This window comes from Pipistrellus hanaki, assembly GCF_964339955.1.
Source record: "Pipistrellus hanaki genome assembly, chromosome: 17".
Lineage (NCBI taxonomy): Eukaryota > Metazoa > Chordata > Mammalia > Chiroptera > Vespertilionidae > Pipistrellus > Pipistrellus hanaki.
Genome location: NC_140519.1, coordinates 7,823,424 through 7,849,744, shown reverse-complemented (window position 1 = coordinate 7,849,744; position 26,321 = coordinate 7,823,424). Strand labels below are relative to the sequence as shown.

General features: G+C 43.1%; 2 protein-coding genes across 2 annotated transcripts in view; one reads left to right on the top strand and one right to left on the bottom strand.

The window, feature by feature from the left end:
* Positions 1-1,522: 1,522 nt before the first annotated feature.
* MCM4 (minichromosome maintenance complex component 4) lies at positions 1,523-21,067 on the bottom strand. Its single transcript, XM_084864323.1, has 16 exons — positions 20,768-21,067; positions 20,128-20,292; positions 19,332-19,495; positions 19,143-19,244; positions 18,658-18,753; positions 18,481-18,576; positions 17,642-17,780; positions 15,545-15,765; positions 12,502-12,622; positions 10,240-10,499; positions 8,841-9,206; positions 8,245-8,372; positions 7,002-7,209; positions 3,682-3,910; positions 3,382-3,515; positions 1,523-2,541 (listed from the first exon to the last, which is right to left on the bottom strand). The coding sequence occupies exons 1-16, from the start codon at positions 20,832-20,834 to the stop codon at positions 2,449-2,451; spliced, it is 2,589 nt and encodes an 862-aa protein (XP_084720449.1). The 5' UTR covers positions 20,835-21,067; the 3' UTR covers positions 1,523-2,448.
* Positions 21,068-21,906: 839 nt separating this feature from the next.
* PRKDC (protein kinase, DNA-activated, catalytic subunit) overlaps positions 21,907-26,321 on the top strand; it is a 181,611-nt gene continuing 177,196 nt past the window's right edge. Inside the window, exons 1-3 of the mRNA XM_084864319.1 lie at positions 21,907-22,141; positions 24,453-24,529; positions 24,634-24,726. Of these exons, the coding sequence (XP_084720445.1) occupies positions 21,988-22,141; positions 24,453-24,529; positions 24,634-24,726 (324 nt within the window). The 5' untranslated portion in view covers positions 21,907-21,987. The remainder of the gene's footprint in view (positions 22,142-24,452; positions 24,530-24,633; positions 24,727-26,321) is intronic.

Sequence of the window (26,321 nt, the reverse complement as noted above, 5' to 3'; positions counted from 1 at the left end):
TGTCCAGCATGGTTAAGTTCTAAAGTCAGAAGACACACTGGTTTAATTTCAGCCTTATGTCTTACTGTTGGGTCTTTAGGCAAGAGATGAAACTTCTTGCCTCCTTCATCTATAAAGAGAGAACTGGTCCTCCAGAGTGGCTGAGGATGGTGTAAAAGCATCTCCTATCAGTGAATTCACTGAGGAAACCGTGGTAAAGCCACTCGGTGGCCTGTCTGCCTTGCACCCTTGGGTGACACACCAACCTAACAACTGCCTCCTCCAAACTGTAAGATGTTTTTGCAAACCTATCAAGGACAACAAAGAATGATGATTCATAAAAATGAAAGTTTGGTCAAATGAGTTCTCTCATTCCAATATTAACATTTTAATGCTGTTTAAATATTCAATTAGATATATCATTTTTATGAATAGCTTATTAATCAATTTTAGAGTCTACTTAAATAGGCCTAACTCATAAAATTACTTAAATGTTTCAGGGATTATTTATTACAGCAGTATTTCCATGTAAGATTTCAGATTATGATGGCTTTATAAAAATAATGACTGCTGCAATTAAATAATTTTTTTTTAAATATATATATTTTTATTTTTTTACAGAAAGGAAGAGAGGGATAGAGAGTTAGAAAGATCGATGAAAGAGAATCATCAATCAGCTGCCTCCTGCACATCCCTTTCTGGGGATGTGCCCGCAACCAACATACATGCCCCTGACTGGAATCGAACCTGGGACCCTTGAGTCCGCAGGCTGACGCTCTTATCCACTGAGCCAAACCAGTCTTGGCAAATTAAATAATTTTTGAGTAAAATTCATATTAGTTTCTTTGAAGATTTATAAAGTACTTATCATCAGGAATTTTCATGAATGTAGTATTTATAAATACATACAATACATACATTTTTTTAAAAATTGATTTCAGAGAGGAAGAGATAGAAACATCAGTGATAAGAATCATTGATTGACTGCCTCCTCTATGCCCAACACAGGGGTTGAGCCTGCAACCTGGGCATGAGTCCTGACCAGGAATCAAACCACAACCTCCTTGTTCATAGGCTGACGCACAAGCCACGAATGTAGTATTTATTAAAGCTTTTTTTCTTAATTAAAAATAATGCTAGATAAACAATTATTACTTAAGTCTATCATTTATTTAGGAAAAAGTTTTACATATTAGGATAAAGTAATAAAGAAGTTAACATAGAACCTAATGCTTTTCAACCATCCATTTTTTATTTATAGTAGCCATGAGAACTAGCCACTAGAAGTAATTACACCTGAGAGTAGTATCAGGGAGAAAGGCTCTGATCTTTTATTACCTCATTCAGAATGATATGCCCTGGCTAAATCTTATCTCATACTACAAAAACCTCTAGCATATGGATGATTGCCTTTACAATGCTTAGCACCAAAACTATTACCCGACTACCATCTTTAAAAGTCTGACATCCTGCCATCTGAATATAAATACAGATTTAAAGTCCTGGTATTAAAGAAATGGCAGTTAAAAAAAAAAAAAAAAAGGGGGGGGGGTGGGGGGAGAGAAATGGCAGTTCAAGAAAATAATCTCGGTACGGCCAGGCCTGTAGCAGCAACAGCCAAGTCCAGAGCAACTAGGTCGGGAGCGGCAGTGACCAGACCCGGAGCAGCTGGTTGTGGAACAAACCAGAGCAACAGAGGCCAGGCCCGGAGCAGCCAGGCCCGAAACAGCTCGCTCCTCGCCTGTACCTGCCCACGGCTGCCTCTCAGACATGGCTGGAAACTTTTGCGGGAACTCGAGGGTCTGCTGAATCAAGTGATGAAGGCTTAGATCTGGATGTGTTGAGTTAGTATAGCGCTGGGGTGTTGATCTGTGAGTGCCTTGGGTGGGGCCTGGATGAGGCTGGTTGACCTATTTGGAAATGTCTTTTGTGTGAAGTGTATCATTGGGCATGTGGAGGTATTATTGATATGAGAAAATGCTAAGTAACAGATTTACTATCTGAAAAGGGATTTACTATTGGGGAAAGGGAGGGAGGAAGAGACTGAACATAAACTGTGCACCTATGGATGAGGACAATGGGGGATGGGGAGGGGGCAGAGGGTGGGGTGGGAACCTGGTGGAGGGGGGAAGAAATGAGGAATCTTTGTAATAATATGAACAATAAAGATTGATTTAAAAAAAAAAATAAAAAAAAAATAAAATGATGACCAAAAAAAAAAAAAAAAAAAAAAAAGAAAATAATCTCTATTGTGAGTTGGCATAGCATTTTTACTTAGTATTAGAAAAATGAAAATACATTCCTCTACAAAAACTGAACCAAGGTTAGATAAATTTTATGAAGCCAAGGAATGACTTTAATAGTGCATTTGCAGTAAAGGCAGCAGTGGCAGCTGACTGGCCCATATGTCACTCACGTACGCAAGCAAGTGCAGATAAGCAGAACACACAAGCACTGCTCACAAGTACTTCAGAGCAAGCGAACAGTTTTTCCAGTCACTGTCAAGAAGTCATCATCAGCCAAGGCACGCAATGCTTCTTCAAACATATCTTTGGTAATTGCCTTTGGGGGAAAAAGGAGAGACAAATACTTTATACATATCAAATACTCCTTTACCTGTTACAGAGATACAATGCTTTCAACGTTAAAGAACCACCAGTCTTTTTCTTTTTTGGTGGTTATTTACATTTCTATGTCCCAACTCAGGAGTGGCAAACATTTCATGTAAAAAGCCAGATGATAAATACCACAGACTTGGCATCTGTCATTAACTACTCAACTGTGCCCCCAACTACCAATGCGGCCACAGATAATACATAAGTGAAGGGGAATTTTGATAGCAGGCAAAGGGCTGGTTTTGACCCTCAAAGTTCTTTTCACTAAACAACTCAATTTTACTTATTCAGAGAAGGGCACTTGAGTATCTCATTCCCCCCAAAAACTTATCTGATAAATTTGATAGTTATTACTACTTAAAATAGCAAAAAACCGCAAATATTCTGAATGTACAACAAGTGATTAAGTAAACGATGAAATATGCATGTAAAAGAATGTTACCAACCAGTACGATTAATATTATGAAATCTATTTGCCTTCACAGATGGTTAATGTTAACTTGTTATTTAAAAGAAACAGCAAGTTACAAAGCAGCAAAAATATAATCAACTATGTCTTTTCAAAGAAAAGACCACATGTGAATATATATACACATAGAAAAGTTATAAAAGCAGCAAATAAAATTTTAATTGTGATTATTTCTTGATGAAGGGTTTATGGGTGATATTACTTTTCTCCATTATCCTTAATACTTAATACTTACTAAAGAAAAAGATTACAAAAACCTGAAAGCCAATAATAAGAGAAAAAACTCTTATTACACATAAAATACATATGAACACTTACTATGTCAGATTGTCCTCGAATATCTTCAAACAGTTGCTGGTATTTTAGAGCTGGCGTTTTCCCTTTAGATAAAATAAGTTTTCTCAATGCTTCAGCTAACTCTTCTTTCCGTTTACGAGAGGTGGCACTCATTCCTAATTGAAAAGAAATGAATGAAATATTTCTTCTATAAGGAAGTGAAATGTCTCAAATTTCCATTAAGGTTAGGGAATAGTGGCTGAATGCTAGAATAATATCAATCACATTTAACATCAATCACATAATTTTCAAGTGCTTTTACGTTTAATGCCAATAACAAACCTGTAGTAAGAATAGATATGTCCACAATGCCGGTCCGGGGGTCAGTGGCAGACTGCTTTAGAGCCTCGCGATGCAGGCGCTTTGCCTCTTCCACATCAATTGCTTCAACTTTGCTTGAAAACCGCACTTTAGCATGGGCTTCTGATAAGCGAATCAAAGATTCCAGCTGTCGGGGGTATGCAGAGACCATTCCTCGGCTACTGCCAATCTTCCTCATGTCTACATAAGCCTAGTGTAGACAGAAAGAAAAAGCCAAGATTCCTTGTAAACAATAACCTTAGTTTTGTGGTCGAACTTTAAACATTTAGGATTCTATTAAATAAACAAAACTACTGCCAGGTTGCCATGTACAGATACTGAGGGGAATGAAAAGTGAGATCAAGCTTTGTGCCTCAAAGCCAAGGCGGCGGTATCCGATGTGACTGGAGAATGGGAGTGAAAGCACGTGAGGCCCAGTACTCAGGGACTAAGGGGCAGGCTGCAGTCAGAGCAGAAGACAGTCAGGATGCCTATCTAAATGCTCCTCAGGCACCGACTCCAAATTATATACTTGCTGAGGACCAATTTAATAAGGCACAGAAAAGAACACTGAGATGTTACAAAGGTAAGTTGTAGTAAACTTATATATAGATGAGATAATTTTATTTTTGCGCAACATCAAGAATACAAATGGGGAGGAGAATCCAAGATGGCTGAACAGGTAGACACCTAGCCGCAGCCGCACACAACAATTTCAATAAGATACAACTAAAATATAAAATGGACATTACCCAGAACTACAGGAAAGTCGACTGACTGTAAATTCTACAACGAGAAGCAAGGAGAAGGCCAGAAGGAAGAGCAGAGGAGCTGTAAAAGCCTAAGGTATGGAGACATGTGGCTCGCGCCAAGAGGACAGAGCCGGAGAGGAAGGGTGGGGCGGCTGAGTGCCTGGCTGGCGTTCCCTAGCAGGAAGGAGATAAAAGCTCCGACTGTGCTGGGCCCCAGTTCCAACTGCTCTGAACCCCAGTTCTAGGCCAGATCCCGGGGACACAGGCTCAAACAGAGGGAGCTGGGCTGTAAGGCGGAACCCCGGGGGAGCGGTGAAAGGAGGTCTCGGTGGTGCGCACAATGCGTGCAGAGAAGGGACGGTTGGCTGTGCCGCGGGATTGCCCTGGCGGGAAGGAGACAGGGGCTCCAGACTGCTCTGAACGCCACCTCCAACTCCACTTCCAACTGAACTGAACCCCAATACAGGGCTCATTGGAGGAGAGGCTAGACTGTTGGTAGCAGGCGAAAATCGAGGGCACCTTTCTCTCAGAGGCACTTGCAGTGAGTACTGAAGGACCCTGAGACGCAGAAGCTGCATAGGGCAGGGCTGACGGAAGCCAAAGCTGTAGGCTCCACCCTGAAACGCCGCCCCATCATGGAAACTGCGAAAATGCCGAGACGAAATAGATCACAAACAAAAGAAATGGAGGACAAAAAGCTACTGGATATAGAGTTCAAATCTACGCTTATAAGGTTTTTCAAGAATTTCCTAGAAAAGATCGATAAGACCTATGAAGATATGAAAGGGATCAACTAGAATTAATAAGGAATCAACAAGAAATGATAAGGGATCAACAAGAAATAAAGAATACATTGTCTGAAATAAAAAATATTATACAGAGTACTAAACACAGAATGGAAGATTGCAAGAATCAAGTAAAAGATTGGGAACATAAAGAGCCAGTAGACACTCCTCCGCAGAAGATAGAAGGCAAGAGAATCCAGAAAGTTGAAGATAATGTAAGAAACCTCTGGGACAACTTCAAGCAAACCAACATCAGAATTATGGGGGTCCCAGAAGATGAGAGAGAGCAAGATATCGAAAACATACTGAAAGAAATAGTGACAGAAAACTTCCCCCACCTGGTGAAGGAATTAGACTTACAAGTCCAGGAAGCACACAGAACTCCGAACAAAGGGAATCCAAAGAGGACCACACCAAGACACATCATAATTAAAATCCCAAGAGCAAAAGACAAAGAGAGAATATTAAAAGCAGCAAGAGCAAAGCAGGTAGTTACCTATAAAGGAGCACGATTGTCAGCTGATTTCTCAACAGAAACCATGCAGGCCAGACCGGAATGGCAAGAAATATTCAAGGTGATGAATAGTAAGAACCTACAGCCAAAGATAATCTATCCAGCAAAGCTATCACTCAGAATCGAAGGTCAGATAAAGAGCTTCACTAATAAAAAAAAGCTAAAGGAGTTCATCACCACCAAACCAGAATTATATGAATTGCTGAAGGGGGTTCTTTCAAAAGAGAAAGTAAATAAAGATAAACATTATGAACAACAAATACGTAACTATCAACAAGTGAATCTAAAAACCAAGGAATTAAAAAAAAAAATCTGATGAACAATAGTAACTGTTGAATATAATAGAATCAGAGGTATGGAAGGGGAGTGAACTGATGATTCATGGGGAAAAGGGGAGAGGGGGATGTGGAAAGAGACTGAACATAAACTGTGCAACTATGGTTGAGGACAATGGGGAGTGGGGAGGGGGCAGAGGGTGGGGTGGGAACCTGGTGGAGAGCAATGGAGGGGCGGAAAAAAAGAGGAACATTTGTAATAATATGAACAATAAAAATTAATTAAAAAAAAAAGAATACAAATGGGCCCTAACTGGTTTGGCTCTGTGGATAGAGCATCAACCTAGGGACAGAAAGGTCCAAAGTTTGATTCCAGTCAAGGGCATGTACTGGTTGCAGCTTGATGGCCAGCCCTGGTCAGGGAGCATGAATGAGGCAAACAATCTATGTGTCTCTGTCTCTACCCTTCCTTTCCACTATCTCTAAAAATCAATGGGAAAATATCCTCTCGTGAGGATTAACAACAACAAACAAGGATAATACATATGGAAATTTAATATTATCTGCAACTTTTGAATAGTTTGGAAGCTTCATTAGGATGCACAGCCCAGAAAAATCCTCTTCCTACGACAATGTTTGAATAACCTAATGTGTCATAATGCACTGCTGCCTATGTAAGCAATACTGAAAAGTGAATATAAAATATTTATATTTTAGAAATAAAAAATGGAAGCTCAGAGAAATGGGATTACTTGTCCAGACTTATTACAAAGTCACTGAGTAGAATGACCTATACTTCCACTCCTATATTCTGATCTTAAATCCACTACACTTAATACTTAAATGTAAGAAGGGTGTACAACTTATATAAATTAACCCTCTTTTTACGTTTGGAAAAATCACTTTGCAACAAAGGAGAAAAAAACAGTTGTAGCGAGACTTTTTTTTTCAGGCTTTAAAAGTGGATATGTGTTACCTCAATGAGAGCTTGACTGGCTTCCTGGCTTAGCCGAGGAGTGACCATGCTGTGAGCATACGCAATGTAATCCTTTAGCACTGCCATGTCCATGAACTCCTCCTCCATTTGCTCCTCAGTCTGGTAGTAAAGAGCGACAAGGTGGTGAGCCAGACGCCTGTCGTAGGCTTCATCCTGAGGGTCCAGCATGAGGAAGATCAAATCAAACCTGAGGAAATATTGTAAAAGCAATGTGTTCATGGTTGGGACACCAATATACCTACAAGCATAATTTAAAAATTGCTTTTGCTGAAACTGGTTTGGCTGAGTGGATAGAGCATCAACCTGCGGATCGAAGGATCCCGGGTTCAATTCCAGCCAATGACACATACCTGGGTTGCAGGCTCAATCCCCAGTAGGGGATGTGTAAGAGGCAGCCGGTCGATGATTCTCTCTCATCATTTATGTTTCTCTCTCTCTCTCCCTCTTCCTTCCTCTCTGAAATCAATAAATAAATATATATATATATATATATATATATATACACACACACACACACATACATACACACACATTTTTATATATATATATATAAAAATGTGTGTGTGTATGTATGTATATATATATGTATGTATATATATATATATATATATATATATATATATATATATATATATATATATATTAGGACATTTCATCTTGGCACCTATTTCAGAAGCCCTTCACTCACTGCTCTTATATATATAAGAGCAGTGAGTGAAGGGCTTCTGAAATAGGTGCCAAGATGAAATGTCCTAATTGCTTCAAATATCAAATGAATATGAAGCGGACCAGTAGTTTTATTGCTAGCTTTACCTAGTGACCAGATAAGTTTCTATTGAACAAGTACAAAAAACGTTTTGCATAAATGTTAAAGGCATGCTTTAAAATTAAATCCCGTTGCATTTTGAAGTTATTTATTACATATTCTTACAAGTTAGTGTCTAAAAAGAACTCTCGTGATTGGCCACAAGCCTTAGAACAGAAAACAGGAGCATTCTTGTGATCCGTCCGCAGTGTGTTAAGGTGCTGCCCATAGCTCAGTAGAGAAACACACAGTCCTTGCCATGAAAACCCTTCACCAACCAAATTTGAAAACTTCTGCATTCAAGAGTTTGTGATATTAACAGTTGTTGATTAGTATTTCCTTTCCTTAACCCCACCCTGAAAATTCTACAAATAAGCAAAGAATAAGTATCTCTATTAAATAAAAATGTTTTCATACCTTGATAATAACGTGTGCGGTAGCTGGATATTTTCAATGGTAGTTTTTTTAGGATTCCATTGAGACTCAATAGGATTTGCTGCTGCCAGGATAGAAGTGCGTGCATTAAGCTGACAAATAATCCCAGCCTACCAGAGAAAACAGTGCAGTTAGGTCTCACCGGAATAATGGCTGGAACTGTGCGAGACATCTTTGCCTAGCATGGCATCTACCATGTCTCCAAGAGCCAGGCCGCCTTGTGGTCCCACTTGGGACAATACCCTGTCCTTGGATTCATGTAAAGGCCTGAGTTTTAGATAACTGTATATGCTATCACTGCATCTTTCTCAGAAACTAAACCTCTTGCATGAGCTTTAGGGCAAAATCATTAATTAGTACAACAAAAATAATGAAGACGATCCTATAAAAAATACTCAAGAGATTTAGCTGCAATCTAAGAGTAAATGTGTTACAGTGTCCCAGAGTTTAGAACTAAGGAAACACTACAGTTCCATGGATGCTTTGTTTCAAGTGTCTACACATTTCAAATGTGTCCACATTTATGGGAGGGGAATGTGACATACTGTCCACATTTATGGGAGGAGAATGTGATGTACCTTTGCAATGGAAAGGGTCTGCTGTTCCATGACTTCATGCAATACTGATCTTGTACTTTCATTCATCTTGTCAAACTCATCAATACAGCAGATCCCATTATCACTGAGGACAAGGGCACCAGTTTGCAGCACAAGCTGCCTCGTCTCGGGGTCTTTCATTACATACGCAGTGAGACCCACAGCACTGGAACCCTTTCCAGACGTGTACTGGCCCCTGGGGACCAGGTTGTACACATACTGCAGCAGCTGGGACTTGCTGGTCCCAGGATCACCACACAGCAGAATGTTGATCTCAGCACGAAATTTGCCCCTTCCTGTGTGACTGAAATCCTTTCTTGTTCCACCAAAGAGCTGAAGCAAGATTCCCTAAACAAAGAAACATGTGTCAATACTCATTTACTATAGAATAACCGAGATATAGTTTAAATGTTAGAGGCACTTTTCTACTCCAAAAATTATAATTAAGAAATTTAAATAAAGGTATAGAGAAATGAACGTGACACTACTTCAAGTTCTCAATAACCAATTTATACATTAGCACAACCATGTCAGAATGGTGGTCGTGTAAATCCCTCTTCTGACTCTGCCTTTTCTTTTAAAAAAGGTATTTTTATTGATTTCACAGAGAAAGGGAGTTAGAAATATCAACAATGAGAATCATCAGTTAGCTGCCTCCTGCACGCCCTACACTGGGGATTGAGCCCCCAACTTGGGCATGTGCCTTGACTGGGAATAGAACCGCGACCTTCTAGTTCTTAGGTTGATGCTCAACCACAGAGCCATGCAAGTTGGGCACATGTGCCTTTTCTTAGATATGGTAACATGTAAGTCTGGTGTAGAGCAAGCATGTCAAACTCAAAGGCTAACACGGATCAAATAAATGAGGCATGCTGCTGAGGGCCACGAGTCTGCTTGGTGTGGAGATAAAGAAATGGACAATGCTGTGATTCTCCTCAACCTACGGTATATTCAAGTCAGCTTGTGAGCTCCCTGCTCTGCCCAATAGGCAGTAGCTCTTATCCTTTATGGTGGGGAGGGGTGGTGGCCGTGGGGGAAGAGATGATATTTACACCAAGCATGTCAAACGTGTGGCTGGCATGTTTGACATGCTTGGTTTACACTATTTGATCACAAAGAACTTTCTCTAACCACAAATTAAAAATCCACTGACACTGCCCTGGCCAATGTGGCTCAGGTGGGCATCATCCCATGTACCAAAAGATTGCTGGTTTGATTCTCAGTCAGGGCACATGCCCGGGCTGCGGGCTTGATCCCTGGGAGGGGGTGTTAAAGAGGCAGTCAATTGCTGTTCTGCTCTCATATTGTTATTTCTCTCTCTCTTCCCCTCTCATTTAATCTACGTATAATATATATATATATTTTAGATCTCTGTTGTTACCTTCTTTATATCTTCATGTTCATAAATGCTTGGTGCCAAGGCTGAAGCAAGTCTCTCATAAATGTCTGGTTTTCTGGAAAGTTCCTTAAGCAATTCCACACGCTTTTCTGAGAAAAGCTTCTGCTCTGCTTCTTCATCAAGGCCATGCAGACGTTTTGCATCAGTTTTTCGATAATGAATGACATCGATGTGGGTTTTGTAGACAGACTTCACATTACTCACTCTTGGATTGACTCGAATAGGCACAGCTCGGTAAATGCCTGAGGACACAACCACGAGACATACTTTTACCTTCCACCAACGGGCTCAGTTAAGCAGTGCAGACAACAGGCAGCACTGAGAGCTGACAGCTGGCACTGGCTTCCCAGCTCACTGCCTTCATGGGCCACCCGGGGTGTAGGTTCAGGGTTATACTGTAAAGCTCTCCGCCAAAGGGGACAGGATAGAGTTGGAAAGAACACAGGTTTCTGCAAATGGGTTTCATCTGTGATCACTTATTTGCTCTGTGACCTTGGGCCCCTATATGAGCATAACTACACTACATATAATCATTCTTACATGTAAATGAAATTACTTTGTTTCTACAACAATGCTTGGCTCATGGCAGTGTTCAATAAATACCAGTAGTATTTTCATTTTCCTTAAGTTGGCAATCTGCTTAGTAATTATTTGATCAGAACTAAATATTGTACTAAAGTCCTGTACCAAAAAATTGGAAAGGAAACTCAAGTCTTTTAAAAATCACTCACAAATTATTTCAAACAATAAGACAATCTACTGAGTAAAATGTGAAAATATGATTTAGAAAAAATGACTGTAGCCGAAACCGGTTTGGCTCAGTGGTAGAGCGTCAGTCTGCAGACTGAAGGGTCCCAGGTTGGATTCTGGTCAAAGGCATGTACCTGAGTTGCGGGCACATCCCCAGTAGGGGGTGTGCAAGAGGCACCTGGTTGATGTTTCTCTCTCATCAATGTTTCTAGCTCTCTATATCTCTCCCTTCCTCTCTGTAAAAAACACACACAATATATTTAAAAAAAGAAGAAAAAAATAAAAAATGACTGTATTTTGTTAATAGGACATACTTCTAGATGAATGGTTGTGCCCCAGACTGCTTTCTAAAGAATACAACTTGAGGAGAAACCAAGATGGCAGCATCAATACCAAAACCGCTGCCTCGCACAACAATTTCAAAACTAAAGGGGTCTCGGGTTTGATACCTGGATAGTGGGTTGGTCCCTGCTCCCCGCCCACTGTCTCCCCGCCCCCTCCCCCCTCCTTAAGGGAGAGTGCAGGAGGCAATCAATCCATGTGTCTGTCACATTGATCTCTTTGTTTCTTTGCTTTTCTCTGTCTCCCCTTTCTCTCCCTCCCTCTCACTCTCTCTTTCTGAAAAACAAAGAAAAAAATACCCTCAGGAGAGGATTAACATAAAACAACAAATCAATGGGGGGGGGGGGGGGGGAGGCAAGACAGGCTTATAACATTAATACAGCCTACATTCTTTTTTTTTTTTTTTTTTATAATTTATTATATTATATTTTATTTATTTTATTTTATTTTTTTTAAATCAATCTTTACTGTTCATATTATTACAAAGGTTCCTCATTTCTTCCCCCCTCTACCAGGTTCCCACCCCACCCTCCCCATCCCCCATTGTCCTCATCCATAGGTGCACAGTTTATGTTCAGTCTCTTCCACCCTCCCTTTCCCCGATAGTAAATCCCTTTTCAGATAGTAAATCTGTTACTTAGCATTTTCTCATATCAATAATACCTCCACATGCCCAATGATACACTTCACACAAAAGACATTTCCAAATAGGTCAACCAGCCTCATCCAGGCCCCACCCAAGGCACTCACAGATCAACACCCCAGCGCTATACTAACTCAACACATCCAGATCTAAGCCTTCATCACTTAATTCAGCAGACCCTCAAGTTCCCGCAAAAGTTTCCAGCCATGTCTGAGAGGCAGCCGTGGGGCAGGGGCCGGTGAGGAGCGAGCTGTTCCGGGCCTGGCTGCTCCGGGCCTGGCCTCTGTTGCTCTGGTTCGTTCCACAACCAGCTGCTCCGGGTCTGGTCACTGCCGCTCCCGACCTAGTTGCTCTGGACTTGGCTGTTGCTGCTACAGGCCTGGCCGCACCCGACCCGGCTGCTCTGGGCCCAGTTGCTCCAGTCCCGGCCGCTCACGCCTGGCCGCTCCCAGCCTGTCAGCCGCTGCTCCGAGCCTGGCCGCACCCGACCCGACAGCCTACATTCTTACCTGTAACATTCACTCTGTCCCCAGGTTGAACCTTGTCAACAAGATCATTGTGAGCAAAAAGGATGACAGTGTGAGGAGTCTGGCCTGCAGGCATATCTTCCGGAGACTCTTGAAGCTTGATCTGAAAAGAGTAGTGAAAACAGAAAGTCAGCAAATGAAGGAAGCATAATGAGAAAAAGAGCAAGTCTTTGTATCACTTGATAAAGAACTACTACTGATGTCCAGAATCTTTACTTTTTAAAACCCTGTTCTTTATTTTAATCTCTAGGTAGTTAAGATTTTAAAAAAGCTTTTACTGTGACATGTTATTTACTTAATTGCTGTATCACAAATCAGTGAGCTGGACAAGATGCCTTAATGAGCCAATTACCGTGTTTCCCCGAAAATAAGACCTACTTACAGGTTTCCTTCTCAGTGAAATATAAGGCATCCCCCTGAAAATAAGGCCCCCCCTAGGCTAAACATGAGAGATTTGGTCCACTGATTCTGAAAGAAACGAGTCACAAGAAATTCACCAGGAAATTCAGGAATTGGATTGTTATGATGATGTTCCAGAAGATGATGACATGATTGTCATGAATAAATGAGTAAATTCTTGATACTGTAGGATTCACGGTTTGTCTGGTTTGTGTTGACAACTACCATACTGTATACAGGTAATAAATTTCCTTTATTTTCATTTAATAATAAATGTGTATCGTATTCTTCATGGAAAAATAAGACACCCCCTGAAAATAAGACCTAGCGCATCTTTGGGAGCAAAAATTAATATAAGACACTGTCTTATTTTCGGGGAAACAGCGTAGGAGTCATCTTTATTGCACGCAGGTTCAGAGCAGATTACCTCTGTCAAATTCTGAACACCCCAAAGAGGAAGCTTCTCTTTTTTTAAAATCTTTTTTAGGTCCTTGTGTATGTTATTTTTATAGATAATTTGTAACCTTGAGTACATATCATATCTAACAAACACCTGTCATATCTATACAGACAACTTGTAACTCTGAGTATGTATTGTATCTAACAAACACTTATAACCTTGAATATCATATCTATACAGGCACCTGGCATCAATATCAGCGTTATCAGTTAGATAACTAGCTTGCAAGGTCAGACAATTAAGTTTATCTTTTCTATTCAAGCAAAAAGCAAAGTTATTTTACAGTCTAAAAATAACAGAGTTGACATACAGAATAAGAGACTAAGAATAACAGAATAGTTCAAACAGCAGTTTTCCAAAGGAGGGATTACTATGCCTCAAAATATTCCACTATTTGGGGGAACAGGAAGGCAGCAATTTAGGTGACTATTTTTTTATTTTTATTTATTTATTTTTTTTACCATTTTAAGGTTTAGTGGGTATCCCTTTGCAAAAATATGTTTGTCTATATTTTTAATTATATTTTTAGAAGCTTCTTCTAGTAGATTTCCTAGGTGGAAAGGCCTTTCTCAAATCAGGTGACCTCTGGGCAGAGGTTAAGGATATTAGGGAGGAAGTATGTGCTCTCAATGTAAAGAACAGCACGTGCAGCCATGGCAGGTGGCTCAGTTTGTGGAGCATAGTGCCATGCACCAAGAGGTCACCAGTTTGTATGCAGGCTCGTTCTCCAGTAGGGGATGTGCAGGAGGCAGCTGATTGTCTCTCTCTCCTTTCCTTTCTCTAAAAGAAAAAAAAAAAATGCTAAAAAGAAAAAAGCAGCTAATGCAAAGGTCCTGCAGCAGGCTTGAGCCTGGTTGATGATCTAGGTGAGACACTGTCATCAATGAAGTCTATGGGTACAAAGGTGTGCTGTGGCTGATGATGAGTTTAAGACATTAGGTTTTATTCTAAGTTGGTTTGGGAATCTTTTTTTTTTTAAATATATTTTATTGATTTTTTACAGAGAGGAAGGGAGAGAGATAGAGAGCTAGAAACGTCGATGAGAGAGAAACATCGACCAGCTGCCTCTTGAACACCCCCTACTGGGGATGTGCCCACAACCAACGTACATGCCCTTGACCGGAATCGAACCTGGGACCTTTCAGTCAGCAGACCGACGCGAGCTGAGCCAAACCGGTTTCGGTGGTTTGGGAATCTTTGAAACATTCTACGAATATACACGAAAGCTCTTTGGGAGCCCCTTTATTCCATCTTTGTACCTCTAGCTCTTAACACCAGGCTGATGTGAGCTGAGGTACATTTGCTCCAATAATTTGTACCAATATTAGATACAATTTACAACTTAATCTTCCATTATTTGATAATTATTTTTCACATTGATTAATATTTTTTATTGACTCTCAATAAGGGAATTACCTTTTGTAGTATTTTGAACACATTCTCTTAACATTACATTTAAACACTGCAACAAAATAAAACTTAAGTCCTTGTGCATACTTTTACACTATTACAATAATAGTAAACAAATAATTTTTCTGCATTGCCCCCCTAATTTTTGTCATTTTAAAAACTTCATCTTAAAAATTTCATGATTAGAGAGGTAAAAGGTCAAACTTCTTATATAATAAAAATCTGTGAGAGCTTTAGAGAAATTTCTCAACCCATTTTTTTTTTAATCAGTGGAACACTTGCAAAAATGACAGAATTTAACCAAATAATTTTTACTAATCTTAAATATTTTATCTTATTTAAAACACTAAAAATATTTTATAATCTTAATAGTTCCCATAGAAATGTCTCGTTATATTTGATTTAATAAATCAGAGAGACTAAATTTAAGATGTGTATGGTGGAAGAATGCACTCTATCTCTTGTTATCAAGTACTTTATGGATGAGAATGTGAAATATATAATGAACGGATGCTCACTGGCAACAGAGCAGAGACACTGCCATCCCAAAGTACAAGCCTTACACATGTTCCAAGGACCCAGCCCACAACCCTGTAACAAATCCCACAAGGAGAGAGAACTGAAGTAGCTGAACTCCTTAGGAAGCAGGGTTTTAAGGCTTCACTTTAGGTGTTTTGAGGATCCGGATCAAAGCAGACAAAAAAGACAAAACATGCCAAAGGGAGGGCCACCCAGCGCACCCAGGGAGCCACGCACCATCTGCTTGTCGGAGAACACGGAGCGGTTGTGGATCAGCGCCATGCTGTGGGTGGTGTGGCAGTGCTCGCACACGCAGGGCTCGGCGATGCGGCCGCGGTCCATCTCCACCTGGGCGGTGTGGGCGCACACCTGGCACTGGAAGAAGGCCTCCTGCATCTCCGGAATGAGCTGGGATGTTCTGATCACCATGCCACTGATGGCGATGAGCTGGTCAATGTCTGCAAGGAGAGAGAGACCGGCTTGTCCATTAGCCACTGCCCTCAGCTCCGTCCGCTGTGGTGTCTCCCCGGGCTGGATTCCTGCCCAGGCAGGTCTGTTTCTGTTAAGCACAGAGATGCCTGTCTGGAGGTGCAGAGGGACCTGGTGATGGCTGGGGTAACAGGTAGGCACTGTGGCCAGGGCACAAACATCTCACTGACTACCTTCAGGTCTGGCCTAGAATGCCCATCCTGTGTCTAGTCTGCCTTTCTCTCAACGCCAGCGAACCTCTGGCTCTTTCTTGAGTCCCCTATCCAATAGGCATCTGACCACCCTTTTCTCAGCTGCCTCCTGTCTGGTTCCACTTTCGAGTTTCATGAGAAACTACGCTTCTGCCTATTTTGGCCCTCGGCCTTCCTCTCACGCATTGTGCCACGTACAAGTCCTGCTGCCTCAGTGTACGGACAAAGCATGGGCTTTAGAGCCATCTGGCCTGGACCCTGGGGACACATATATCTCATAGAGTCGTTGAGGATTAAGAGTTGGTTCGTATAATACAAGCCTGAAGAACAGCACCTGACAGAGATAAGCACTATATATCTTAGCCAATCTTAAGGCCCTCTATGGATTACTTCGCACTCTACAATTTGGACCTTCCCCGACAACTTTTCCTCAACTATTTCCCACTGCTGGCTCTAATCGAGTTACACTGTCATTTCTAGTCCTATCCCTTAAGCCTTCCAATGTCCCAACCAGAATTCCGATCAGAGATGCCAGGTGCTGATTTCATAAGTAGTGAAGTCCAACACTTGCTCATGTTCATTGTTGTCTTATTTTCTTTGACTGAAATTTATGTCTTTTGTATTTTACTTGAAGCAGTGTTCATTAATTGCCAGTTGTTCATTAATAACTTTTATATCTCAATCTTTATACATGGCAAATATGTTTGTCCTGTATTTTTACTCTGATGGCCACTGTCCAGTTTAAGATCCGGTTGCCCTATATATAAGCTACTGTTGGCCTCCTAATCGAACCTCAACATACTTTGTACACTGGACTGACCATGAACTTGTCAAGAGTGATCAATCTTTCTCCTTAATGGCTCCCCATAGACTTTGGAATAAAAATCTCAGCTAAGCTCTTTAGGACCTAAGCTTTCCAACCTCCATGCAAACATTGCCAGCCAAACTCCCTGCTTCAGCCATCACTTACTGTGCACACAGCTGTTTTGCTTCCTTGTGTCTGGCTATATCCCTGTTTTCTGCTGTCAAGAGAGAATTCCTTCATGTCTGCTTTCCAAATCCTCGCTATAATCCCAATTTCTATTTCACTGTGAGTTCTCCTTACTTGGGCCCAGTACTTTCCTTCTCTCCCCGGGCTGAGACATCTCCTGGACTGTTCTTCAGTTACTCTACCTCTTCTTTCATTTACTTTCCCAAATAGATTTATTTTTTAAGCTCTAGGGCAGGGATCATATATGCACTTGTTTTCTACAGTGTTTCTGAGAAAGTATAAAATTATAGTATTTGGATAAGTTCACCTTAAGATAGAGAACAGTTACATAATCTTTTATATAATTTCAGTTAAGTTAAAAAAGGTTTGGTGGGTTCATAATCATATAGGTTAGCTGAATCTGATATTATTTTATCAATTTGGAATCTATCACCACCAATTGTTTTAAAGTTCCTTAATAAAATAAGGTTTTGTTTATTTTCATGTAAGGTATTTTCCTACTATTAAAAATATTACCTTCTGGCTCTGGCTGGGTAGCTCTCAGGTGGTTAGAGCATTATCCTGATACACTAAGGTTGCGGGTTCCATCTCCAGTCAGAGCTTACAAAAGTCAACCAATAAACATATAAATAACTCTCACTCTAAAATCAATTAAAAAATTACCTTCCGGGTTCAGGTTCCTCATATTCTTAGTCTTCAATGGATTGAATGGTCTTACTTGAATCTGGTGTTCTAAGATTGAGTCAGGGTAACGGTCAAAAAAGATCTCATTGACAGCCATATCAAAAGTTGGGATAACCTCCTATAAAAAATGAGAGGATACCAAGCTGTGCTTGTATTTCTATCTTACGGTTAAACTTAAAGCACTTCATATTAGCAAAGGGTAAATGCAAAAACACATGGCATAGTCCAAAAGCATTATTTTAGTCACACTCATACCATTTATAAATCATGGGTTCACTCAATTATCTTACGTCTGCTTGCTTTCATTGGGGTTAAATGTGGTCATATATAAACAGTGCCTTCATATCTACTGGCATATTTTAGGCTCTTACTTAGTAACAAAATGAATTCAAATTTGTCAACACTTGTCCCCCATTCTGTGGCCGAGGAAATAGCCTTTTGGGTGGGCAGGTGGGGTGGGAATGGGGATTGAGGGGGCTAAGCAACTGGACCCAGGTCACATAGCTATTAGGCAGAAAACATCAATATTTAAAACTGAGTCTGCTTGCCTCCAAAGTCTATAGCTATAGTCAATATAGTTAACATAGTGTCAATTAAAAGATAATGCGCCACTGACAGTAATACACATTCCAATTCAGAAATGTTAAAGGTATGAAAAGGGCTTATCTTAAAGGAGACTAAACATTGCTTTCTAAAGAAAGTTCTTTTGCTTTGGAGGCATATTCTCGGTTACCACGAAGGAAGTTCTGCTATTCAGAAACTCTTAAGATATTCTGGATGTTTACTGTAATTCATCAAGATCAAAGACAAATTCTTACCTGTGGGTAGCAGATGAGCTGTCTGTATAGGTTTTTGTCAAATGATTTTATGTGTTCACAGTTTACATTTAAAAATGGCTCCCCAATAACATTAATCTACAAGATCAAATGAACAAGTTATAGTCTGATCATTTTGAAATGCATAATTTGAATTTGTAAGTTAGGATATATAATTACCTCCCCAAGTCGTTGCATGTACAGAGGTTCAGTAATATCTATACCAACATTTTCTTCTTCTTTAGCCAGAGGGTCAATAAAACGCTGAAGAAATCTCTTGATGTGGAGAGAAAAATATTGAGCTTAATGCACTGAGGAATAAGCAAGTATTCAAAATACAAAGTTATGAGTATGTCACTATGACAAAGCAGGAAAACATCAACAATTCTAAGGCACATAAAAATCTAACAGTAGGGCCTGGCACCAGGGGCTCAGTGGTTGAGCATGATCAGTGAACCAGAAGGTCATGGCTCCATCACCAGTGGGGGAAGGGGTGAGGGGGGGCAGGAGGGATCCCATCCATAATTATCTCTGAAATTAGTAAAAACATATTAAAAAAAAAAAAATCTACCACTAGGTATTATGGCTACTTAAATATAGGTCATTAACACTTTTCCACAGCACTTTCAGCTTTAAGAGTATGAATTTGAATACATATAGCTCACCTGAAAATTTTCTTTGCATGTTGTCACATTTACATCTGTTCCCCAAATCACAAGTTTTTGGCCTAAAGACTGCTCACTTGCTACCGTATCTTCTGCTGCTGGCTACACAGAAAAATATGACAGAACCCCGTTAATGAACTGTGTTATCTTCCCAAACCAGGCTATCAGAAGACTGTACAGTGTACTCACCCCATCGGAATGCAAATCCACCTGCAGTCCCTTCCGGGCAGACCCCAGGTCAGGCCTCTGCCTCAGGGGTGTGCCCCTCACACCACTCCTGGGGGTTCCCTCCACTCGAGAGCTGGGAGTGCCATATGTCAGTGGTGAACTCACATCAAAGTCAAGGGGAATAGCTAGAAAAACAACATGTGGATGTTTACAATGAACGTCTGGTAGCATGCTGGGAAATCATCTAAATGCATTAGCAAACCTCAGAGGGAGTGTTGGGGAGGGAGGGGATAAAGGGGAGAGATCAACCAAAGGACTTATGTGCACACATATGAGCCTAACCAGTGGTCAAGGACCACAGGGGGTTGGGGTATGCGTGGGGAGGGATGAGGACAAATATGTGATATCTTAATCAATAAAGCAATTTAAAAAATGCAATAGCAAACCGGCTGTTTATTGTAACCTCTCCTGGTTAAGATTCTGAGGTCCACCGAAGGTTCTATAAAAAGCACCACGGTTAGCTCTGGCCGGGTTGCTCAGTGGATAGAGAGTGGGCCTGCCGAGGGAAGGGTCCCAGGTTCCATTTGGGTGGTCAAGGGCGCATGCCTGGGTTTCAGGCTCGCCCCAAGGTACAGGAGGCAGCCGACCAATGATTCTGTCTCATCACTGATGTTTCTACCACTCTCTCCTTCTCTGAAATCAGTAATAATAAAAATGCACCACTTTCTTTCTCTGCTCACTAAGCCCTGGCGCGGACCACCCCACGCGGAAGCTTCACTGTGCATGAGCCACAAGACAGCGCAGGGTCAGGACCCACCTGAAGCGTGCATCGGCGGCGGGCTGGAGAACAGCGTGTCCTGGGCGGCAGGGCTCTGCAGGTCGGCTGCGGGCGAGGTGGGCAGCGGCTGCAGCTCTCCCGTGGAGGTCGAGTCCTCGCCTCGGCGTCTCTGCGAGGGAGGGGACCTGGCATCCTCACTTCGAGCTGGTGACATACAGAACAGAAAGAGAAGGTGGCCATCAGTCCTCACGGCGGGTCTTCCCGGGTGTGGGCTTCTCTTGGGGAGTCTGATTGCCAGCACAGCCAAGCAGAAAGCGGGGAGTGAGGACGGGCATGTTCAACCAGCGGACCTCAGAAAAACCCTGGAAAGGGTGGGCAAGGGGCGCCCAGCGTTGTCTGCCTCGCGAGAGAGTCTCTGCCCACTGGGACATGCAGGTCCTGGGCGAACAATCGCGGTCCGCACGACAGCCCCGCGGGGCCGGAGACAGCGCCCCAGGCCCACGGACAAGGCGGCGGGAAAGGGCGGGAGGCGGAGAGGGGGAGGCGGCTGGAAGGGGCCGGGGGCGGAGAGGGGGAGGCGGCGGGAAGCGGCCTGGGGCGGAGAGGGGGAGGCGGCGGGAAGGGGCCGGGGGCGGAGAAGGGGAGGCGGGCAGAGGGGCGCGCGGCTGACCCCACTTACGCGTCTGCGCGGGCGTGGGCCTGCGGCGGCTGCCGCGGCGGCTGGGGGTCGACGCCGGGGACGACATGGCGCTCGCAGTCCCTGCGCCACAAACTCGGGGTCACGGTGCCGCGCGCGCTTCTGGCCGCTCTGCCGCCGCACAGACCCCTCGCGGCGCTCGGCGGGGTTACCGGGAGGAGAGCTCCGCTCCTGACGCACGAGGGTCCCGGGTTGCACCCGACGGGCTGCACTCCGAGGACCGCGCTACGGCACCGCGGGAGCCTGGCACCCGGTTTCCCGCCGGCCGCGCCGTCGTCACCGCTCCCGGCGGAGCCTCAACCAATCACAGCGGCGCTTCCGCACGGCTCCGCCCCCGAGAGGCGCCACTGTGCACCCACGGGGGGAACTGAGCTCCGCCCGCGGCGCCGCGCAGGAGGCGGACGCTGGCCTCGCGCGGGGCCTCCCCTCCTCTCAGATGGTCTGACCCAGAGCCGGGCGGCAGTTTCCCGGGAAATCCGGGAGGTCCCCCCCCAGACCTAGTTCACCCTGGCGCCGATCGGCTCTGGGTCGCTGGCCACGGAAAATGTCCTTTATCTCTCAAACCTCTCCTTGCTGAAGACACTGCAAACGCATGTCCGCTCTTTGTCAGGGGACAAGCTGTAGATCTCGGTCAAAGAGTCCCAGCTTTGGGCACGCCGTGGGGTTCCTGCTTCTCCCTAAGTTTCAATGAACGCTCTGAGGGTGCCGCGTGCCACGCACTCCTCTGCCTGTCAGAAGCCTAAGCCGTTCACGGCGCTAAGCCGGCCAGGACCCCCATCCCGCTTTGCGAGCCCCGCCTTCACCCCGTGAACTCCGCCCCCGCCCTACTAGCATTGCCCCGCTTTGTGAGTCCCGCCCCCGCCCCGCGAACCCTACCCCCGACCTGCCCCACGAGCCCCGCTTCGCTCTGGAAACTCCGCCCCCTTCCGCGAGCCCCGCCCTCCCCTCTTGAGCCCCGCTCCCGCTCCGCGAGCCCTACCCTCGCCCCTGGATACCAGTCCCGCTTTGGAAACTCCGCCCCCGCCCCGCGAGCCCCGCCCCACCCCGGAAATCCCGCCCCCCGCCTCGCTAGCCCGCCCCCGCCTCGCTAGCCCCGCCCCACCCCTAAAAGCTCCGCCCCCGCCGCGCGAGCTCGCCCTCCTGCGCCGCTACATTTCCGGCGGGTCTCGGGGAGCGCTCCCGGCGGGTCGAGGTTGGACGTCATGGCGGACCCCTCGGGCGGCGTGCAGGGCTCCTTGCTGCAGCTGCAGGAGTCCTTGTCCGCTGCGGATCGTTGTGGCGCCGCGTTGGCCAGTCACCAGCTGATTCGGGGCCTGGGGCAGGAGTGCGTGCTGAGCGCCGGCCCCGCCGTGCTGGGTGGGTACCGGCGGCGCCAGGTGCAGGGCGGGGGGATGGCGGGCTTCTGGGGGGCGTTCCGCCCTCGGGGTTGGGAAGTCCAGGTGTTTGGCTGTGGGTCGTCACACTTCTGTAGCTGTGTGTGAAAAGCCGTTAGTCACAGGCTTTTAACACCAGAGAAAGCATTTTAAAAAGTTGGTGAAAATGCCCCAGATTTGCCCACCGTTGCTGTCAAAGTGGGACGGACGAACGAGAGCAAAGTATTTTCTTGCACCATAATTTGGCCTACACCAGTTTCCAAACCTTTACATTTGTCGTTCCTATTTTTGAGAAGCATTACAGAAATAGAACTGAAAAGTCATGCTGTTCTTTTAACTTTTTAGTAATGCCTGGATGAGAACTTTTTTTTTGTAGTAAAAATGCTCTTTTAAAGCACTTAAAAAATATATCATTGCTTGGAAACATCTGTGATATCCCTTTAAAAAAAAAAAAAAAAAAAGCAGAACTCCATGGTGTGTCCTCTTAATGAGAAGAGTTGAGATTTTCTACCTAAGGGGCCGTTGCTAAATGTCGTGGAGAAATAATGCAAACAGTACCTTAAGATGCTCCAATAGTATCTGTATATTGTTAAGGATATTTTAATGGGGGGAAAATTTAACAACTATCAGAATTATGTAAAAAAAAAAAAAAGTCTTGCCAGTTTACTCTGAATATTCAATGCATATCTTTTCACTTAGAGATTATAGAGCAGTGTGTTAGATTTCTATCGCTGCTGTTAAATTGAGTGGTTTAAAGCAACACAGGTTTGTTAATATTACCGTTCTGTAATCAGAAGCCCACACCCGTCTCACCAAGCTAAAGCACAGGGATCAGGCAGAGCCACTTTACTTTTTGAAGGCTGTTGGGGAGAATTCGTTTTATTTTTCATTCAGGTTTTTATTTTTATTTTATTGTTTTTTAATATATTTATTGATTTTTTACAGAGAGGAAGAGAGAGGGATAGAGTGTTAGAAACATTGATGAGGGAGAAACATAGATCAGCTGCCTCTTGTACACCCCCACTGGGTATGTGCCTGCAACCCATGTACATGCCCTTGACCGGAATCAAACCTGGGACCCTTCAGTGCTCAGGCACAGGCTCTATCCACTGAGCCAAACCGGTTAGGGCTTATTCAGGTTTTTAAGCAGAATTCAGGTCTTTGTCGGTGTAGTGCCGAGGTCCCCTTTTTCTTGACACTCCTTGCTTCTAGAAGCCACCCACCTCTCTTTTGTCACTGCCTCCTCCCTCCAGCTTGACAGCCAGTAATAGGGGGCCAGGTAACTCTCATGCTAGGAATCCCTCCTGCTCTGGTCTTCCCATGTCTACTCTTCCTCCCTCCATGGGCGAGGGCTCTCATGTGATTCCACTGGGCCCGGCAGGTAATCCAGGCTTATCTCCCCAGTTTAAGGTCAGGTGAAATATGCCCTTAAGTCTATTTGCCACCGTGATTTCCATTCCCCCTGTAGAGTTAGTAAATTTACAGGTGTGACATATCCACCCATCCCGATGGGATATCTAGAATTCTATTTTCCTTGCCTACACACATCAGCCTTAGGTTAGTGTGCCCTGCCAGCACAGCCAAGGGTTTGGCGAGCCTGAGGGATGGGGGTGAAGGATGGAGAAATGATAGACAAAGAGAAAAAGCTGGGTCTAGGTGGGTCTTCTGTGCCTGGCTGAGGCCACAGAACAGATCCAGCCTGCAAAGCTGATACTTTATGTATAGTCAGGGACAAACAAGGTAGTTTACAATGTTGTTGTAAGTTTCACTTGTTTTGGCAGCACTTGCTGCCCCTCCCACAGCCCACTAGCTCCCCAGGGAAGACCTAGGGAGCAGTTACAAGACCAAGCTTAATTTTGCTTAGAGGGCTGTGCCCTCCAAACTGGGATTCCTTTGTGACTTTGCCAGCAGGTCATTCCAAGGCTTAACCCTATAACCGCTTCCTACAGGTTAGCATCTTATCACTTAAAAAGGTGAATTGAGAATGTCTAATCCCTTTAAGGAGTGCTCCTTGGTCTCTTTCTTACCCTTTTTTTTTTTCCCAATATATTTTATTGATTTTTGTACAGAGAGGAAGGGAGAGAGATAGAGAGTTAGAAACATCAATGAGAGAGTGTGTCATCGATCAGCCGCCTCTTGCACACCCCCTACTGGGGATATGCCGGCAACCAAGGTACATGCCCTTGACCAGAATCGAACCCGGGGCCCCTCAGTCCCCAAGCCGACGCTCTATCCATTGAGCCAAACCGGTCCCGGCTCTTACCTCTTTTCTTTCTTTCTTTTTTTTTGTCCAGCATTACAGACTTCCTTAGTCTTTTCCAAAGATTTCGGATTGCTTGTATTTGTTCGGAAATCACTTAGCATTGATGAGGTAAGTTGAACATTTTCATTTTGCTTTTCTTGAATATTTCTTTATGTTGAAGTGACTCATAATCCTACTCAGATTTACTCCAATGTGTATTTCTTTTTTTATAGTTTCGTGATTGTCGAGAAGAAGTCCTAAAATTTTTATGTATTTTCTTAGAAAAAATTGGCCAGAAGATTACACCTTATTCTCTTGATATTAAGGTATGCAAGAGAAAACATAGTTAATTATGTACTAGTATTCATTTTAATTTATGCTATAAGTTCAACTTGGATTTTTAATATGATTTGTGTCTTTTTATTTCTGCTTGATTGTGTTTTTTAGATTTAATAAGCTAAGGCCATTGCCAAGAACTATTTTGATAATTTTTTTTACATAGGATCAGTCAAAATAAGTTGTATTTTTTAATTGTGGGGAGATCTCAGAATACTTTTTAAAAAAATACATATTTTTAATTGATTTCAGAAAGGAAGGGAGAGGGAGAGAGACACACATATCAATGATGAGAGAATCATTGATTGGCTGCCTCCTGCATGCCACCTACTGGGGACCGAGCCCACAACCCGGGCATGTGCCCTTGATCAGAATCGAACCTGGGACCCTTCAGTCCGCAGGCTGACACTCTATCCACTGAGCCAAACCAGCCAGGGCTCTCAGAATACTTTAAAATACAATTTTAAAGATTTTTTTCCCCACGGGTATGATTCATATTTCCTATAGTTCATGTTCTCTTTGACAGCAATCTGAAAAGTTTGCCTGTTTTATGCCCCCCATTCTCTTTCAACCTGCCTTCCCTAAGGTTTCCTCATAACCAACTAAGGAAGTAGTAATCATAAATTAAGTTGTTCTTTATTAGACTTATTTAAGCTTTCAACAAGTGCCACATCTTGAGGTAAGTTGTTTTTATTTGTCCCAATTTACTTCTTGTTCTTGGATACTCAGTGTTGATGAAGAAGAGTGTATTTAATTTATGGTAATTTATAGGAAGTTATCTTATCCTATAATAAAAGCTCAGCGACCAAACAGCAATAACGACCGGTTGACTAGTTGCTATGACACGCACTGACCACCAGACTTCCTTGGACTTTTCCAAAGACTCAACGCAGGAGCGGCCCTCGGGTGGTCAGTGCACTCCCACAGTGGGAGCACTGCCTGGCTGACAGGGATGAGCCGCGATCCCACAGTGGGCCAATCGCCGAAGGCCACGCCCCCACCAGTGTTTGAACCCCATTCACTGGGCTTCTAGTAAATTTTAAGTAGCTCTAATATAGAAAATGTTTTTAATGATTTATCAGTCTTTTTATAGCAGGTTTTGATTTTATTCTCTTTTGACTTCTAATCTTTCTGGATTGGAATCTGAATATTTAAAAACATTGTCTCAAGGGTAGGAGTAACATTTATAGAGTATTTTATAGTTTACAACGTTCTTTAATGTAGTTTGCCACTTAATATTTACCAAATCTATGGTATACTTCATTTCTCTAATTTACCAGTTAAGAAACTCACCCTAGTTCTTGGAGCTAGGTTGCCTCCTTCCAAAGCTCCTGTTTCTTTCATTGCACTGTACTGCAGAGTCCCAGCCATTCTACTCCGAATTGCTTTAGTTATTTTTTTGTTTTTAATTCATTCTTTCTTGATATATAGCAACAAGTGTTGTGGGAAATACAGAAAGAGGAATAACATTACCTTTTTAATTTTTATCCTGCTGAGGTTTCCATTGACTAAGTTATTTTGGTTATTAATATTATTCCCATTGCATATTGCATCAATGTTTTCAGTAACTTTAATTCTTTATTTT

What these genes read in the sequence shown, in the direction of transcription:
- MCM4 (XM_084864323.1), bottom strand. Translation starts at nt 20,834, where the DNA reads ATGTCGTCCCCGGCGTCGACCCCCAGCCGCCGCGGCAGCCGCCGCAGG. An exon ending in TGGATTTGCATTCCGATGGG is followed by an intron (nt 19,245 to 19,331) that starts GTGAGTACACTG and finishes TTTTCTGTGTAG; the next exon opens with CCAGCAGCAGAAGATACGGT. An exon ending in AGACCCTTTCCATTGCAAAG is followed by an intron (nt 8,373 to 8,840) that starts GTACATCACATT and finishes TTTCTCTGGTAG; the next exon opens with GCTGGGATTATTTGTCAGCT.